Genomic DNA, 17,874 nt, shown 5'->3' on the forward strand with positions numbered 1-17,874 from the left:
TATTAAAGTTGACCCAGTTCCCACTCAATGGTGGTTAATTTTAAATATTCTTTTAGAGACAAAAGCAATTCTTTAATGCGAATTGAATTTTTTCTTCATTTTGTCAGTTGCGGTTGAATTCCCAGCTAAAATCGTCCGATTTGATTCAAGTTTTACTATGTTTCGCGCTTCCGAGTTTTACCTGAACTAATAAACTTAAGAAGAAATTAGAAACCCTCAATGAAATAGTTACCGGAAACTCGTTCTTAATTGCTATAAAACTGAAAAGATTCAAACTACTATTAAAAAGGTTTAAAATCTTTTATAAAAATGTTGATATCAGATTAGAACAAAAGAGTCGTTCCCGATTTTCCAATAACATTGCTGGTCTTTAGGAAAATGGAGTCGATAAGCGACGAGACTGTAGGGTTAATCGTTCGGTACTTTATTGCTTTCGCTGTAGAAATTTATTAAGTGAAAGTGACAAATCGAATTGTCACAAGCGAACGAGCAATTACACTAAATTGAGTAAAATTAACGGGCCTCCTGGAGATAAGCGGTAATGGCAAGAGAAAGAGGCCGAGAATGGCTCAATAACGAGAGCAAGATTGTTGGATTTAGATGTACAAACGGGAGAAAGGAAGTGAAAAAGATAAGACCCTGACTTCCAAGCTTGCACCTTGGGGGTACAAAAATCTATTTTAGAACCTAAGAGTTCACACCCACATGATTCAGAAGAAACGTTGCACCAGAGGTCCCTTTCATCCCGCATGTAAATATGCATTAGCAGTGACATACCGAATGAGTTGAATTCAGTTGTCAAATTTTAGAATATTTACACTTGTATTTTCATGAATTGTTATAGTAAATTTAACTTTTTCGTAGATATCTATAATATTTCATACAACACAATTTTTATTACGAAATAATAGGGCACAGTTTTTACAAAAAAGGGACTTTAAGTAGAAGAAAAAACAATTATTAAGGAAAAGTCGAATTTTTAATGAACTGAATTTTTTTCTAAATTGTTCCTTTCAAAGTTTTAATGTAGATTTTTTACAAATCATTTGAACTTTTTTTCCAACACACCTAAGAAAATAAGTGAAAGTATTATTCAAGAAAACAATTTCATTTATATAAATTTACTTCTTGTATGCACGACAATCCCTGAAGAATTTTACATTTTCACTGATCAATAACATATATTCAAAGACTAGCCTTTTAATCGTGTAATATTTAAAAAATATAATGTTCTCTGAACGCAATAAAGCAATTTCAAATTAAAATTGAAAAAATTACTTATTTCTACCAAAAAAGACAACTTTATCCTAAAAGCTGTATTTTTAATTCATAATATGCTTTTTTTAACCAAAAAGTTAAATCTACGAATAAATTTAAAACCAAAAAGATGAGTTTGATAGAAAACAGACGAATCCAAATTATTGAACTTTTAAGGCAAAAGATAAATTATGGATAAAAAAAGTTAAATTTTCAAACTGAAAAGTTGTTTTTTTTTCAATAAAGAAGTTCACTTTCAAACTAACCAGCGTCTTTTCAACTAAAAGAAAAAAAGAATATTTTAAACCTAAAAAGATAAATTTTGAACTGAAGAATATCAATCTTCCAAAAAAATGCAAAAGTTACATTTTTAGACAAAACAATTAATTTTTAAAGCACAATAAAGAACGAAATTTAATCAAAATAGTAGTTAAATTTTCAACCGAATAAATGAACCTTTAAAATAAGAAATAAACTTTTTTAATACAGTAGTTAAACTGTTACCTACTTAATTGAAATTGCAATTTTAAAAAATCAATTTTAAACAAAATAGTTCCACTTACAACCAAAGAGATGAATCTTCAACTAAAATGATGAATAATAGATTTAATGCTTCCACGATGATTTATTTTGATAAAAAGATATATTTCGGGTCCCAATCGTGTACAAGAATACCAATTTTGCCGACGTGCCGTGAACATTGCACCTGAAATATCTGTTTTTATCAAAATGATGAATCTTTAACTTAAATACTTCAATTTTTAGTTAAAAAAATTAGTTTTACTCAAAACTAAATAGTTCAATTTTCAAACAAAAAAGACGAATCTTCTAAAAATAATGTCAGAAATTTCAACCAAGAAAGATTTTCATTTTAAATAAAAAAGAGCTCTACAAAAACATACAAATTTTCAACAAAATTGTTGTATCCTCAACCACAAAAGATGAATTTGTAACCTAACTGTTGCAAGTTTAACCCAAAAAGATGAAATTTATACTTAAACAGGTGAAATTTTAAACAAACAAACGAAAAATTAAAAAAAAGTTAATTAAAATTTAATTTAGAAAATATATTAACCCTAACTCCATGACTTTTGCAAGATTTTTGTTTTCGCAAAATTTCGAGTTTTTTTTATAAATTTTCCTGGCCAGTAAAATGACTTTAATTTTCCCTGATTTCTAGGTTTTCCCTGATCTACTGCCACCCTACTTATAATTTAAAGTAAAACATGTTAAAAAAACGTAATTAAATAAAAGAAACGACTAGAATTTTTTCCAAATTTGAAAAACGATACTTTGAAAATGGACGTTGTTCAGTAAATGAGTTACATCAAGAGCACGATGCTTGTAATTGGCGGAAAATCTTCCTCACAATTGTGGAATGAATCGGGAGAGTAGGTCATTTTTTATCGCAAAGAAACCCGCTCGTGAACAAGAATACTGTGAACGAAGATAAAGTCACTTCGACCTAAGTTCCCTGAAAACCTCCGACGTGGACAGTGTATCAAATTGTTCGAATTGTCTTTTGCGAGTTTGTCACTTCCGGGGGAAAAGGTACAAGTGACACAAAAAGGGAATAAAGCTTTTAACGCAATATCTTTCTTTGCACTTCAAAAAGTTTTTATGCTCTTAACGGGTTTCAATATTAAATATTTTTTTAAAGTTTAAATATTAATTCAATAAGGAATTTCGTTACAGTTGATCTTGAAATTCACCTATTGTCTCATCCAAGGAAAAGAAGGAGTAAAAAATGGGGACGAGCTAATTTAAATTATTGTTAAGGAACCTGGATGCATGACGTTATTACCTTGGATCGGTATAGTTTGGCTTCTTGCCAAATTCTGAAACTTATGAGCGTTTTGCGAGACCAGAAGGAGGAAATTTATGGTTGTGACGTTGTCTTATTTCCACAGGATATATGAAAAAGATTTTGAATCTGCCAAAAGTTAAAATCACTTCGAATGCGAAATTTTTGCGGTACATGAATTATTAACACTTTTTATTACATTTGGAAATGTTAAAACTTAAATTATATATTTAATTTAACGTAAATAAAACAGAAAATTTTGAAGAATCAATAGTACTAAAAAAGGAGTGTTTTAAACTAAGATTAAAATAGAAAAGAAAAACTTTAAAACCTTAGGGAATAAAAGCGCTTGAACTAAGAGGGTTAAAATTTAAAAAATACAAGATTGAAAAAAATGGTAATTTGATTCTTTTAGTGAAAACAATCCTACAGAATTTTATAAGGGGCCATCTACAAATTACGTTAGATATACCTCAAATAAATAAATTTTAAACAAAATAATTGAATTTTGTACTAAAAAAAAAATTAACTAAAAAAACGGAAGAATTACATTTTCAATTGAAACAATTAATTTTCAGCCAAGAGAGATGGAATTTTCAACAAAACAGTTAAATTTTCCACCAAAGTGATGAATCTTCGATAGAAAAATGAATTCACAACGATAAATTTAATATTTCATATTTTCACCAAAAATAAGAGGAATTTGCAATAAAAGCTGACTTTTATACCAAGAAAATTTGTCCAGTCCATACACAAAAACTTCATACAAAATGTTGGATTTTCAAATAAGAAAAATAAATGTTCAAACGAAAATGGAATAGCTATACTTTAGTTTTTGTTAGCTGAAAATACATTTTTTCAACAAAAAAATCAAATTTTCAATGAAAGAAATTAATTTTTATCTAAAATAATCAATATTCAATCGTAAAAATCAATATTTTTAATAAAATAGTTGAATTTTTAACACAAAGATAAACTTTCTACAAAACATGACAAATTTTCAACAAATTATATACTTTTTTTATCTAAAAAGATGTAAAACACGAATTTTCTAACAAAACAGTTAAATTCGTAAACATGAAGATGTTGGTTCAACTAATAAGATTAACCAAAAACACCAATTTCCGACAAAATAAAATAAAATTTTATTTATTTTTATTTTACTTTATAAAATCAACCAAAAAGACGAAATAGTCACCTACAAGATTAATGTTATAACATAAAAGAAGAATTTTTAACAAAATCCAGGAATTTTCAGCGTAATAGTATAATTTTTAACATAACATGATGCATTTTTAATCAAACGCGGAATAGATATATTTGTAGTTCAAAAAATTAATTTAAAATTATAGTAATTTTTAACAAATCTTGGAACAAAAAAAAGGTTCTCCACTAAAATGATGTAACATCAAGCAAAAGAGTGAATTTTTAACAAAACAGTTCTACTTTCAAATAAGTTAGTTAAATTTTCAATCCAAAAAATATGAATTCTCAAAGAAAAATGTAATAGTTCATATTAAATTTCTGCCAAAATAGTCGAATTTTCAATACAAAAAGCCGAATTTTCGACCAAGAAGAATTACTTTTTAAAAAATGGTTGAATTTTTAACAAAATAATAAAATAAACTGTAACTTACAGAAAATTCCACAACTGTCAGGTTTTCCTAAGATTCCTGACGCTCCCTGACCAGTTTTAAGTTCTCTGACTTTCTGGAATTCCCCAGTCTAGTTTGTAGCAACCCTGTTACTCTAAACTCTCTAAAGAATCTAAGATTCTAAACAATCTAAACCCTCTTAATATTAATTACTATCTGAATTCTTTTAAAAGATAAACAAAAACCGAGAAAAATCAATATTAAAACCATCTTTCTTCTAGCAAGACTTAATTTTGCAGCAAAGAGCAGTATAAGGCCAATAACGTCAAGGCGGTTCGGTCCAGGACACACATTCCAAACCCATCTCTCACATCTGAAACACATGTCCAAGCCCCCGTGTTCACTTTAACACTTTCTCGTGAAAGTAGAATCGATGAAAAATTTGGCGACAGTGTTTGGGCACTGACGAAATACTCGACGGAATGAGTTCCATCTAATATTCGATAGCACGTGTAGTGAAGGCAAAAGCTGATTGTGAATGAACTCCCAATTCGTCCTCCACATTCGGAGTCGACAAGATCGTCGTCTTATTGACCTTGCGCATAATTAGTATGGTTTCAATTGAAAGACTGAGAGAAGTCTAGAAAGCAATCGTAAAACAAGGGAGAAGCAAAGTCGAAGAGAGGAGAATCGAGAATCCATATAAATCAGAAGTGCCAGCGAAAATCAGATTTAAAATTCAAACATTTTGGCTCCAGAGATCTATATTCTACAAGGCTTAACTTCTACTTTAATACATACAGGCTTCACAGTCCAATATTTTTCTAAAAACAGGGGGGAAATAAGGTTAAAAATTAATTTTTAACCATGCAATTACATTTAAAACTGAATAATTAAAGGTTGAAAAAAAATGTGAATTGTCCACCTACAAAGACGATTTCCTAAACAATTCGTTGAACTTTCAAACTTTTTTTACTTTAAGTTTAATTTCACTAAAACTAGTTGCATTTTAAAAAAAAAAGACGATTTTGTTTAAAAGAGGGTTGAGTTTTCAACAAAAAAAGATGAATTGTAAATCCGAAAAGGTGAATTTTCTATGCATTATTTAAATGTATTATAATAGTTATGTAATGCTTCTTTGATAAGAATTCCCTAAGTTTGCACATTTTTGTATTTCTGATTATCCCTGGCCAACAATATCCCCTCAATTTTCCGTCATATCTCTGACCTGCGTAACAAACCCTGTTGTTAACAAATTTGAGCGTTTTATATAGTAATGATTTAATCTTAAACACTTTGTTCAGAATTGCTCACTATCCAAGATTTTATATTTACCATATTCTTAAAATTGTAGATTTTTATGTTTAAATTATTCCATTTTGAACCTATTTGAATGCAAATTATTTAATTTCAAACGCTTTCAATGTGAAATTAACATTTTGACAGTTTCATTGTGAAATTATTCAGTTCTGATTTTATTTTCAAATGGCTTTATTCAGAAGAATTTTATTTTAAAACTTTTCAGCTATGAACGCTTCAAAATTGAAATTTGTAATGTATCAATCTGTAGTTATTCAATGTTAAACATTTCAAACATAATATGGTTCAATTTAATTCATAATACAATTACATAAACAAATAATTACCCGAATAAAATTGATTTTTTCTTTCACGCCCTTATTTCCACAAGCGGACTGGGATTTAATATTATTTCTAAGATTTTAAAGGATATTAAGAAATTTGAACAAATTTAATATGATTGCAAAGAATTTTCCAAACTTTATTAACATTCAAAATATTTGCAATGTTTCCAAGGGGCTTCATACAAAATTTCAAAGGATTTTCATGGGATTTCAATAAATATACCAAGTTTCTAAACATTTTATCATATTTCTATATATTTCAGAGTTTCGCACGAATTAAAGAGTTTTCATAGGATTTCAAAGATTTGAAGAGACTTAAATATTTCGAAGATTCGGTAGGATTTTATATAGTATTTATAAAATTCTATGATATTCTCAAATATTTACAGAAATTAAAAAAAAGTTAACATTTCTAAATATTTCAAATGATTTTGAAGGGATTTTATAAGATTTCCGAGCATTAGAAAAATTTAAAAAGATGTTGAAGGCTTTCAATAAGAAATTTAAAAGAATTTCCTATATTCGCAAGAGATTTCATGCAACTTCACGGGATTTTATCATATTTTAATGTATTTCCAAGATTTAAAGAGATTTAAAAATATTCCCAAAGAAAATATTTCAAAAACTTTTTAATTTTTCAGGATATTTTAAACGATTCCATGGATTGTTCAATAGATTTCAATACTTTTTTTGAGAAGTTTCCAAGGATTTTTAAGGTGTTTTTCAGAATTTTTCAACATTTTTGAAAAATTGCAAAATATATCAAGTAATTTTGGAAGCTGTAGAATGATTTCAGACGAGATATAAAGGTATAAGATATTTTAAATGATTCCAAGTTTTAATGGATTTTTTCAAATTTCCGAGTATTTCAATGATTTTAAGGGAATTTAAAAATTCCAAAGATACATTAGACATTACTTAGTATAGATTAATCTTAATAAAATATAACATTACATTTAATGAAAATCATTTTTAAATTAAAAAATGGGAATACTGATTATTTTTCATTTTTCAACGAACGTCACTCGTCCCAAATAACTTTAGTATTCCCGTATGACATTTAATAATAAATAATCGAGCTTATTTTGATACGGAGTGAACTAAAAATAAATGTTATCCCATATTATTGGAAAAAATAGCTTAATAAAACCCTGTAATTGATCAAATTATTTCTCCAACAAGCGTATAATATTCCAGGGATATATTGTCACTATTTAATTTTCTCACATATATTGACAACTGTAAATAGAGATGGGAATTGTAGAAAATAGGGGTACTATAGTGGTAAAAGAAAACTAAGGAAATAGGGGCTAGGCATTTCCAGACTCGCGGAGAGGTTTATCGGGTTTCCTTTCTTCGGGGAGTTATTTCCTGCCTTGATCAGTCTCATGAGTCATTGATGAGTCGAGACCAAGCGCAAAGAACCAAAAAAGAGAACCCCCAAGAACATGAAGCCCAATTCTAATAAATATCTCACAATTGTCCCAAGAAAATAACTTCTTATCAAAATAATTAACAGAAACTTGACCTTAGGTCTTGAGGCATGAATGTGAAGCAACGAAATCGGCGCCGGTCTGGCAATTAACCGAATTAGGTAACATTAATGTGATTCGCGGAGGCGTCTGCCGGGGGAGATTTTTTTTTTCAGTGTTTTAAATGTAAGAAACGCGCGGGAGCGCCAATTTCCGGTGCTGGGGGTCCTCAGCATTCCGATCACTGTCGTAAACCCCACGCGGGGGTGGAGCCTTTTTGGTTTGTTTGAATTTTTTTGGGGGAAACCTCAGCAGACAGAGGTATATGCATATATATATACATATATTCGTCACTCACCTTCTGCCTATCCCGCACGACGAACCCACACTTTTCGCAACGATGTTTTAGGTCCTCGCCGTAAAATCCAGCCTCGATTTTCCCTATCCTGTTTCACAGATTCCCCGGCGATTAATCGCTTCCTGCCACGCTGTTCGGTTGGTCACTGCACCGCCATGAGTTCATGGAGAGAAAATAATGTACACTTTATAAGTCGAATGCACGTATACTCCCGAGATGCGGCTAGTGTGTCACTTGATCCAACACAAGCCTGCTGTGTTGGAGAATTGTCGAAGGCGGATTTTTTGGAGCCACACGCAAATACCGGACCGAAACTGAGGTAAAAGATTACGGGTTTTTCTTTCTTGGAGACGATATACACTGTAATTTATAAGTGTAAAGACAACGAGAGACACTCCACAAACCGTTATCTAGGGCGATGCCTCTGCTCATTTGCTTTACGCCGCTGAGTTGAGTGTGAGCTGTGAGGTTATAAAGTTTTGACACTCGACTCACGAAGGCGCTGCAGGCAATCAGAGCGCGAAACTCAAATTCGGATAAATTAATGTGTGATTTTTGTAATTGAAATGGATCTAAAACTATTTTAGCTTCCTCTTTCTACTTCTTAGGCACGTTCAATGGAATTTGTAAAATAATTTGTCATTTGTTCGGATTTTTAGACGAGTTAGATTTTAGAATGAAATTTATAGGATTTTCAAAGTGGCAACACTGCTTTTGTACACACAATCCAAAATGGCTGATCTTCACCCACGCATTCACATTCCTTCTGTTCACAAAATCACAAAGATTGTCGATAATACTTCTCAATCTATGTGCGAGTTCAATTGAAATAATCCATATAAATTATTTTTTCAAATATCTCCAGAAAGATTTACTCTGAAAATTTAGAGCTGTCACGTTGGCAGCAGTTCTATGACAGTCGAGTCAAAGTTCATAACATAAACATGTGAAACCTGTCTTTTTTAAATAAAAAACATCCACAAATTAAGAGTTTCTGAAAATTTTTTGATCCTAGTGCTCACTGAGATTCCTTACGTAATAAAAATATTAATTTGAATATTGGAAAGACTTCTTTATTATTAAAGAAGACCTTTTGTAATCATTTTGAGGTTATATGTACTCATATCAGGCTTTTATCACAATAACAGCGGGAGATTTTGAAATAGGAAGTGTCCGTTTTTTTATAACTTGCCAAAAATGATTTAAGGTTGTAGTAGAATTAAAAAAATATACCGTAAATATGGAGAGCGATAAGAAGCGAGCAGGAAGAAAATTAAAGTCTGCCAATCAGGCAGAAATTCTGCGTTCAACTCAAAGAGACAATGATTTTGTGTCAAATTTGAGTGAAAAAATATCTGATTTGCTAACTAGATTCAAAGGATATAGATCGCTGTTACATTTTATGCAATCGGATATACCGGCAAGATTTGTGTATTTTGTTCTCACTTCCGGAATGGGAAATCAAACTCTTGGAGAAGAGTATACAGGAATTGTTCAAGCTGATTTGGATGCTCGTAAAGTTCCATCACTAAGTGTAAGTTATTTTTGTATACTAAGCTTATTATTTTTAAATAGCACGGGATTCTAATAGGGGATGTGGTCAATTTATGAAATGCTTTAAAAAAATTGAAAGTTTTAATTTTACTTTACAAGTGGAGGCTCTAAATACAGACTTTAGACTCCTCCTTTTTAAAAAATAATTCCTATTGTTCCCCTGTTTTCAAGCAACTCGTTTATCGCTGAAATATGAAGTGAATTAATAGAACCCAATAAGAAAATGCAACAATTTTCATCTGAAGGTTAATTATTTTTAATTGAGAAGTTTACTTATATATTTTTGGTTCACAATTAATCTCGTTTGGTTCAAAATTCTACTATTTTGTTGACAATTTGTTGTCTTTTTCTTTGAAAATTAAATTTTTTTGACTCAAAATTGACCATTTTTAGTTGAATTTTCTACTATTAAATTTTCCATTAAATACTGGAAAATTTAAATATTTGGTTGAAAATTAGACTACTTTATTCAAAATTCATTTTATTTTTTGAAGATCCATCTCTTTGGTTGAAAAAAATAATTAGTTTGTTAAAAATTCTTATTTCTTATTTTTTTCTGAGTGAAAATTGAATAATTTGATTATTGATTGAAATGTATGTAAATAGGTCACTGAAGAATATTTTGAAAATATACAATAAAGATCGCGCCGACAAAATGAATTTTTTCTTATTTATTCAAGAAACTTGCAGGGCCTACGTACTTTTTGTAAATTTGTCGTTTTTTGGTAGAAAATCAATCTTCTTGATTAAAAATTGAACTAATTGGTAGAAAGATGAATTACTTTGTTAAAAATTCATTTTATTAGTTGAGGATTCATCTCTGGTGAAAAATAATACTATTTTGTTGAAAATAATACATCTTTTTGAAATCAATTTTTTCAACTGCAAATTTAACTATTTCACTTTTGGTTGAAAATTGACAGTTTTCAATTTAAAATTCAACTATTTTGTTAAAAATTAATTTATTCTCAAATATTCATATTTTCGGGCTAAAAATTCAATTGTTTTGTAAAAAATTCGTTTCTTTGCTTTAAAAAATCCACTTTTTTACCGAAAATTCCACTCTTTTGCTGAAAATAAACTTTTTTGTTTAAAATTTACGCTTTTGAGATTAAATTTCAACTGTTGTGAAAATTTTATCTTCTTCGGTTTAAACTTTTATTATTTTTGTAGAAAATACAAGTTTTTGGTTAAAAATAATTTTTTGTTTCAAAAGTTATATTATCTGTTTGAAAATTCAACTCTTTGGTAAAAATGACCTTTTTTCATAAAAATCTATATTTTTTGGGCGAAAATTATACTCTTTTTGAAAAAATGGCCTCTATGTATTATTAAAAATTAAAGATTTTTCTGGAAAGCTTTCCTTTTTACTTTGAAAATTCATGTTTGTTTTAAAAATTAAACAATTTAGTTAAAACTTGTTTTCACTTTTAAATAAAAAATCTTTCCTGATTGAAAATTCAACTTTTTCCCCAATTTAACTTCTTCTTTAAAAACATATATTTTCGGGTTAAAAATTCAATTTTATGGTTGTACTCTCTTATTTAAATAATTTATTTGTTAATAATTTTAACTATTTGCTTCAAATTTATCTTTGTAGGTCAAAAATTCAAATACGCGGTTGATTGAATTGTTTTCGCTTGAAATGGCATTTTTCGTGGTTGGTTTTATTATTTTTTTTTTTGAAAATTCAACAAAATCAAAAACTAAATTTTGACTTAAAAAGGAATGGTGTGTTTGCATTTATATATAATTAATTAAAAGATATAATATATAATTTAGGCAAGGATATTAGCTGCAATTTTAGAATGTTTTGGAGAACAAGCCTTTCTGAGAATCCTGTTAAGACTACAAGCTTCAATAAATCATCCCCACAGCGAATTAACGCCTGCAGCAGTTGCATTTTTTAACAGTCTTCTTTCTAAATTACGTGCTGCGGTACCTTTGTTAATTCTTGCTCACCGTGGATTATTTTATATTTTCGGGCGATACTACAGTTTAGGAAAAAGAATAGCTGGTGTGGATTACGCCAAGGTAATTTTTTATATTAAACAAAATTCCACCTTTCTCAAATATTTTAATATATTTTTGTATTAATTTTTTATTAAATCTTCCAAAATTATGTTACTAGATATATCAGTCAATAATTATTTTTTATTTTATAGCAACACCTCATATAAGCAAAAATCTTCTATGTACATGTAAAGGCGAAAAATGTTTTTAAAAAAATGTTCAAGTCTAAGAAAAATTTGAATCATTTTAAAAGATTTTGGAAAATTAAGAAATAAAATTTTAAAGGATTTTAAATAGCATCGAGATTATAATACAAAAATATGCACGCTGTTGTAAGACCTACTCAAATTTGAATTTAAAAAATTTTAAATGCGGATTGACAAAAAATGGTCTAAACTTTTGTCAACGGTGTGATATTTTTTAATCTTAAACAGATATTTATCTTTTTTTTTTGTTGATTCTGATAGAATTTCTCTTACTCTTTTTGAATCTGTTAGAAAGTTTCAAACAGTTCAAAAGTGAAAAAATGGCTGCGTTTTTTCTGAAAATATTCCGTCAATTTATTCAAAATTCTACCGTTTTTTTGTCTTATTTTTTTTTAATTCATCCTAATGAGAATTTTTGTTTGTTTGAAAAACAAGAATTCACATTTTTTGCAAAAAAAACACGAGATATGAAAAAAAAGAACAAAAATGTTTCTTTTCGAAATTTTTGCGAAAATACGTATAAAATCCTGAAAGATACAATGTTTTCTCAACAATACAATTTTATTTTATGATAAAAAAAAATACTTAACTTAATAATTTTAACAACGTTTTCATGAAAAAATAAGTAAGTTAGAAACAATAAAGAATATCGATTATTTATTCTTAGCTTTTTTTATGGCAATATCAAATTGTATGTTAAAAAAAAAAACTTTTTCTCTTCTCGCCAAGGCACAGTGCAGAATATCAAATTTTATTAAATTTCTAAATAATTTGGAAATAGGGTAAGAAATTGTAATTAGAATCCAAAAGAAAAAGTCAAGGACCTATATTATTTTTAAAAATATCACACTGTAAACAAAAAATTGGATAATTTTTTAGAATCTGCATTTTCAGTTTTTTAAATAAAAATATTCAAAACTTGGTTAAAATGTTTGTATTAAAAAATAATCTGGACGTTTTTTAAACAAATGCTTTTATTTTGGAGAAATTTAAAACAATTTTATAAGAACTGTGAATAATTTGAAAAGATATTTAGAAGGATTAAAACTTTTGAAAAGGTTAAAAAATAATTTAAGATTTGAAAAAAATTAAAAAGTTTTTTTTTTTATAAAGTCGATTTTTTTATATAAAAAAAAACACTTCGATGCTTCTTAAATTTGTTGTTGAGATTTTCGAAAAAAGTTAAATTTCAGGAATAATTTGATATAGTTTAAGAAGTATTTGACAATTCATCTCTTGGTTGAAAATGTAACTTTTTCATAAAAAATTCGTCTTTTTTGGCCGAAAATTAATCTAGTATCTAGTATTATTATAAAAATGTGTAAAATATATATAATTAACAATAAAAATAATGTTCAAAATTCGTCTTGTTTGGAAAAGTTCTACTCTTTTTGGTTTAAATTAAATTAATTGCAATATCAATTATGCATTACATTTTCCGTTGATAATTAATCTTCATTGCCAGAAATTTCATCTTTTTTGTTCAAAAATGCAACTACTTGCTTGAAAGTTTGAAAGTCTTGTTAATAATTAAATTAAAATTAGTTGAACAAAATTCTTTTTTTTTTTTGGTTATGAAATTAAACTATTTTTTGGAAAATTCAATTTTTTTGGCAAAAAAAGAAACATTTTTGGTTATAAAAACAGCAGATTGTGAATGAATATTTTTTGTTTGAGGCTTTAAATGTTTTATGGAAAATTCATCTTTTTCAGATAAGTTCTACTCTTTTTTATTCAAAATAAAATCTTTCTTAGTAGAAATATTAAAAATGATTTTTTAATTTTTTCAAAAATCTTAGAAAAATTGCATTTGTATAATAATCTTAACAAATTAATTGTTCTCGAAATTTGTATTTTCTATTCAAAATTGTTTTTCCACTCAAATCGAAAAACTACATCACCTAAAGGCGCCCCAGGGAATTTTTCTAATAAGTAAACCGGAACTGATTAATAGCTTATATTGTTATTTTGATATTGATTAAAACTTTAATAATAATTTGTTCCTTCTAATTTCAGATTTATGGAAAACGTCCTACTGATGGAATAAGTTGGGGCTTAAGATTATTAGGCGTTGCAACCCTTGTTCAATTTTTATTGAGACTTTTCCAAAAAGATCACAGATTGGAGGAAAATTCTGATTTCAATGAGATCGAACTCAGCACGAGTACAAAATGCCAGTTATGTTTAGAGAAACTGCCAACGACTGCCACACCTTGTGGTCATTTATTTTGCTGGAATTGTCTCGCAGAGTGGCTCCGCACAAGAGCTCGATGTCCTCTTTGTCGAGAACACGTTCTCCCGTCGAGAATCGTTCATCTCATGAATATATAACATTTCCAGAAACCATATTATTAAAAATTAATAAAACCAAAAACAAGTAACAAATAGGATGTATATCAGGATGTCTATTGAAATCCTGGAAAAAAATTCCCTGAAAATTGCAATCTTTTTTCCAGATATAATTTTTTCGCGAGTTTATTACAAATAAAGTTCTTTTTAGTTTTTAGGGATTTAATTACTATTAGCAGATATTACTAAATGTTTTAGCACGATAGATTAAATAAATAATGAAATAATATTAAAAACATAATAAATAGTTTTTATTTTATCTACTTATACTTAAAATTTAGTACATATTTAGGTGAAATAATGTGGGCACTATATTAAATTCAATTTAAACCGCTGCATATTTCTAACTTTTTAAGTAGAAATTTGGGTTTCCAAAGAGATTTATGAATTTTTAACTAAATAGTTGAATTTTAAACCGAAAAGATTAATTTTCTACCAAACAGATTTTTTTTAATACGTTCATTCTCAATTAAACAGTTGAATTTTCAACGGAAAATGGTCAATTTACAATCTGATAAATAAAATTTTGAACTAAAAACAATCAGTTTTAAATCAAAAATAGAATAGTTGAATTTCCAGTTAAAAAAATTATTTTTACATAAAGATGAATTTTCAACTAAAATCACAAATATTTAAAAGCAAAAAAATTAACTTTCAAACTAGATGATTCATTTTCAAACAGGAAGATTAATTTTCTACCAAGAAAGAGGATTTTAAAAAAATGAATTTTTAACAGAAAAGTTGAATTTTAAACTAAAAAGCTACATTTTTCAGAAAAGAGTTAAATTTTGAACCAAGTACCCCTGAGGCGATTTTTCAACAAAATACATGAATTTTCAAAGAAATATTTGCATTATCAAATTCAAAAAGACAAATTTTCAACCAAAAAGTTGAATTTTAAACTAAAAAAAAATCAAGATTTAACAAAAAATGGAATAGAAAATTCATTTTGACCAAAGAAGACAAATTTCAAAGAAAATACTTGAATTTTAAATTAAAAAGATAAATTGTCAAACACTTGGATAGGTAAATTTTCAGTTAAAAAAATCATCCTCAAGTAAAGTGACGAATTTCTAACTAAAATGTTGAGTCTTGAAGTCGAACCATTAGATTTCCAAAAAGATTTATTTCTACCAAAAAGGCCAAAATTTTCACTAAAGACAATTTTTCAACCAAATAGAAGTTATATTTTCAGTAAAAAAATAAATTAAAAAAAAAGTTCAAGTTGCAACTGAAATATTTAAATTTTCAGTGAAAAAATTAATTTTCAGCAAAAGAAAAAAACGAATTTTCAACAAACTATCTCATTTTCAACCATGGAGATGAATTTTCGTTTAAAATGATGAATTTTCTACCAAGAAAGACGATTAAAATTTTTTTTTGAACTTTTACAAAAATACCAATTTTTAAGCAAACTAATGAATCATCATCTGGAATAGATGGATTTTACATAAAAAGATAAATTTTTCAGAAGAGTTAAATTTTGAATCAAGTAGTCTTATTAAAAAAAAAAAAGCGAAATTTCTGCCAGAAAGACGATTTTTCAACAAAATACATGAATTTTCAAAGAAATATTTGTATTATCAAATACAAAAAGACAAATTTTCAACCAAATAGTTGCATTTTAAACTAAAAAAATCTTCAACTAAGGACGAATTTTTTACTAAAATGATGAGTTTTTAACTCGAATTATTAGATTTACAACAAAAAGATTAATTTTAAGCGCAGAAGATTTATTTCTACCAAAAAGGCAAAACTTTCCACTTAGGACAATTTTTCAACCAAACATTAAATAAATATATTCTCAGTAAAAAAATTAATTTTCAACAAACTATCTCATTTTTCAACCATGGATATGAATTTTCGATTAAAATGATGAATCTTTAACAACCACAAATAAATTTTTAAGAAAAGAGTAATTAAATATTCATAAAAAAGATGAGTTCGGAAGAAAAAATGTATTAGTAAATATTTTAGCGAAAGAACCGATTTTTTTTCAAGGTATATAAAAAATCCCTGAAAATTCCAGATTTTCCAGGTAGGGGATTTGGTAATATCGTTATTTTCAACTTGAAAGATATAAAGGCTTGAGGTTGAAATTATTAAAATAACACACTATTTTTGAAAGATAATTTACAAAAATAAAAGATATTTATGTAGAAAAATAGCAAGTTTATTATGTCTCGTACATTCACCCCGCATAAAAATGCGACGACACGTTACCCAAATAAACCATAATGTACAATTATTTAATATCCGACATAAGCTTATAAAATTCTCAGTTCAATTAAAGAGTCAACAGTAACAAATTCATGATTCTGTGGGAAAATCGATGTCTTAACGACATTTTCCGGTCACAAACTTGTGCGTTGAACAGAGATGAATCCTACTTTCTCAGCGAAATTGCCAAGAAACTGACCGAATCCACTGGACTCGGGAAACTCCTTCACTTTGAATCCTACCGTATTGTAAGCGCCATAAAATAGATTTCGTAGACACTGTAACTTTTCTTTCCTCATCCTGCAACAAAGAAAATTATTTTCAATTCCAGGGTGACTAAAGTTCAAAAATCGAACTCTTATCAAAATATTTGTCCATTTAAAGCAATAAAAAATAAACAAGAAATTAAAGCATTGAAAGAAAAACTCTTGAATTTTAAGCTTTTAAAATTGAAGTTTGAAAGTTTTTCAATTCAGAAATGTTGCATTCAAAGGCACAATAATTTCCATCTATAAATTGGAAAACACTAACACTTTTCAATTGGACAGTTTCAAATAAAATGCAGATAAACGGTAAAATTCAGAATTTGTAACATTCATAAACTATAGAGTTCATAAATTTAGATTAGGTTCCAAAAATATAAACCCAAGTTTAGATTTTCAATACTCTAAACTAAACAATGAATCAACGAACTTTAAACAATTTTAAATTATGTTATAAAGTTATATTAATCCTGCATTAAAGAAATTTCCTTCAAAGTTGAATTTATGAATAACAATTGAGAACACTTATTATTTGTAGAAAAAATTAAAGTAATTTTAAGAGATATTTAGAATTTTAAAAAAGATTAAAAATTAATTTATATCTTAAAGTGATATCAAACAATGTAAATAAAGTGTATGTACTGAAAAAATTCGACTATTCGAACCAAAATTTTGGTGCAATAACCTACAGCCTAATTTAAAATAAAATGTATATTTTTGAAGATTTCAAACAAAAAATTTAGAAGCTTTTTAAGCATTGTGAAAGGCTCTAAAGAAATAGAAACATTTTCTTAATATTCCTAGGAAAATTGAAAATGATTTCTCATTTTGAAAAACTATTTTAACAGAATATTTAAAGAGATTTCCAAAATTGTGGAAATATTTCTATTCATTTTAAAATATGTTTAGAAGTTCTGAAAAAAAAACTTCACACACTTCATTTCAATTACTTGACATCATTTCAAGTTTTAAGTTAATTTTGAATCTTCTCAAAACTTCTAAATATCTGTTAAAATTACTCAAATTTTTTTCTACAAGTAATAAGTGTTCAATTATTATTTCTAAACAAAACTTCAACAATTTCGCTTACAAATTAAATATTTTTTAAATATAACAATAAAAATTGTAACGTTAAAAGTT

The 17,874-nt window shown here is 27.5% G+C and overlaps 3 protein-coding genes across 6 annotated transcripts in view; 1 reads left to right on the forward strand and 2 right to left on the reverse strand.

The window, feature by feature from the left end:
- Positions 1 to 8,588, reverse strand: part of LOC117170672 (ras-related protein Rap1) — a 103,636-nt gene extending 95,048 nt beyond the window's left edge. Inside the window, exon 1 of the mRNA XM_033357601.1 lies at positions 8,130 to 8,588. The gene's annotated coding sequence lies outside the window, so the exon portion shown is untranslated. The remainder of the gene's footprint in view (positions 1 to 8,129) is intronic.
- A 286-nt stretch (positions 8,589 to 8,874) lies between these two features.
- On the forward strand, positions 8,875 to 14,434 carry LOC117170671 (peroxisome biogenesis factor 10-like). The gene is made up of 3 exons (XM_033357599.1): positions 8,875 to 9,663; positions 11,466 to 11,717; positions 13,919 to 14,434. Exons 1-3 carry the CDS (start codon positions 9,370 to 9,372, stop codon positions 14,231 to 14,233), a joined length of 861 nt encoding a protein of 286 aa, XP_033213490.1. The 5' UTR covers positions 8,875 to 9,369; the 3' UTR covers positions 14,234 to 14,434.
- A 1,968-nt stretch (positions 14,435 to 16,402) lies between these two features.
- LOC117171316 (myotubularin-related protein 14) overlaps positions 16,403 to 17,874 on the reverse strand; it is a 36,291-nt gene continuing 34,819 nt past the window's right edge. For all 4 annotated transcript variants that reach the window (XM_033358506.1, XM_033358504.1, XM_033358505.1 and 1 more), the window contains one exon: positions 16,403 to 16,771. In XM_033358506.1, the coding sequence (XP_033214397.1) occupies positions 16,606 to 16,771 (166 nt within the window). In that variant the 3' untranslated portion in view covers positions 16,403 to 16,605. The remainder of the gene's footprint in view (positions 16,772 to 17,874) is intronic.

The sequence above is a fragment of the Belonocnema kinseyi genome, chromosome 4, assembly GCF_010883055.1.
Source record: "Belonocnema kinseyi isolate 2016_QV_RU_SX_M_011 chromosome 4, B_treatae_v1, whole genome shotgun sequence".
NCBI classification, from domain to species: Eukaryota; Metazoa; Arthropoda; class Insecta; order Hymenoptera; family Cynipidae; genus Belonocnema; species Belonocnema kinseyi.

Bases quoted from the DNA above. Each gene is read 5' to 3' on its own strand.
- LOC117170671 (XM_033357599.1), top strand. From the start codon at position 9,370: ATGGAGAGCGATAAGAAGCGAGCAGGAAGAAAATTAAAGTCTGCCAAT. The intron at 9,664-11,465 runs GTAAGTTATTTT...TATATAATTTAG, and splicing joins GTAAAGTTCCATCACTAAGT to GCAAGGATATTAGCTGCAAT. The intron at 11,718-13,918 runs GTAATTTTTTAT...TTCTAATTTCAG, and splicing joins CTGGTGTGGATTACGCCAAG to ATTTATGGAAAACGTCCTAC.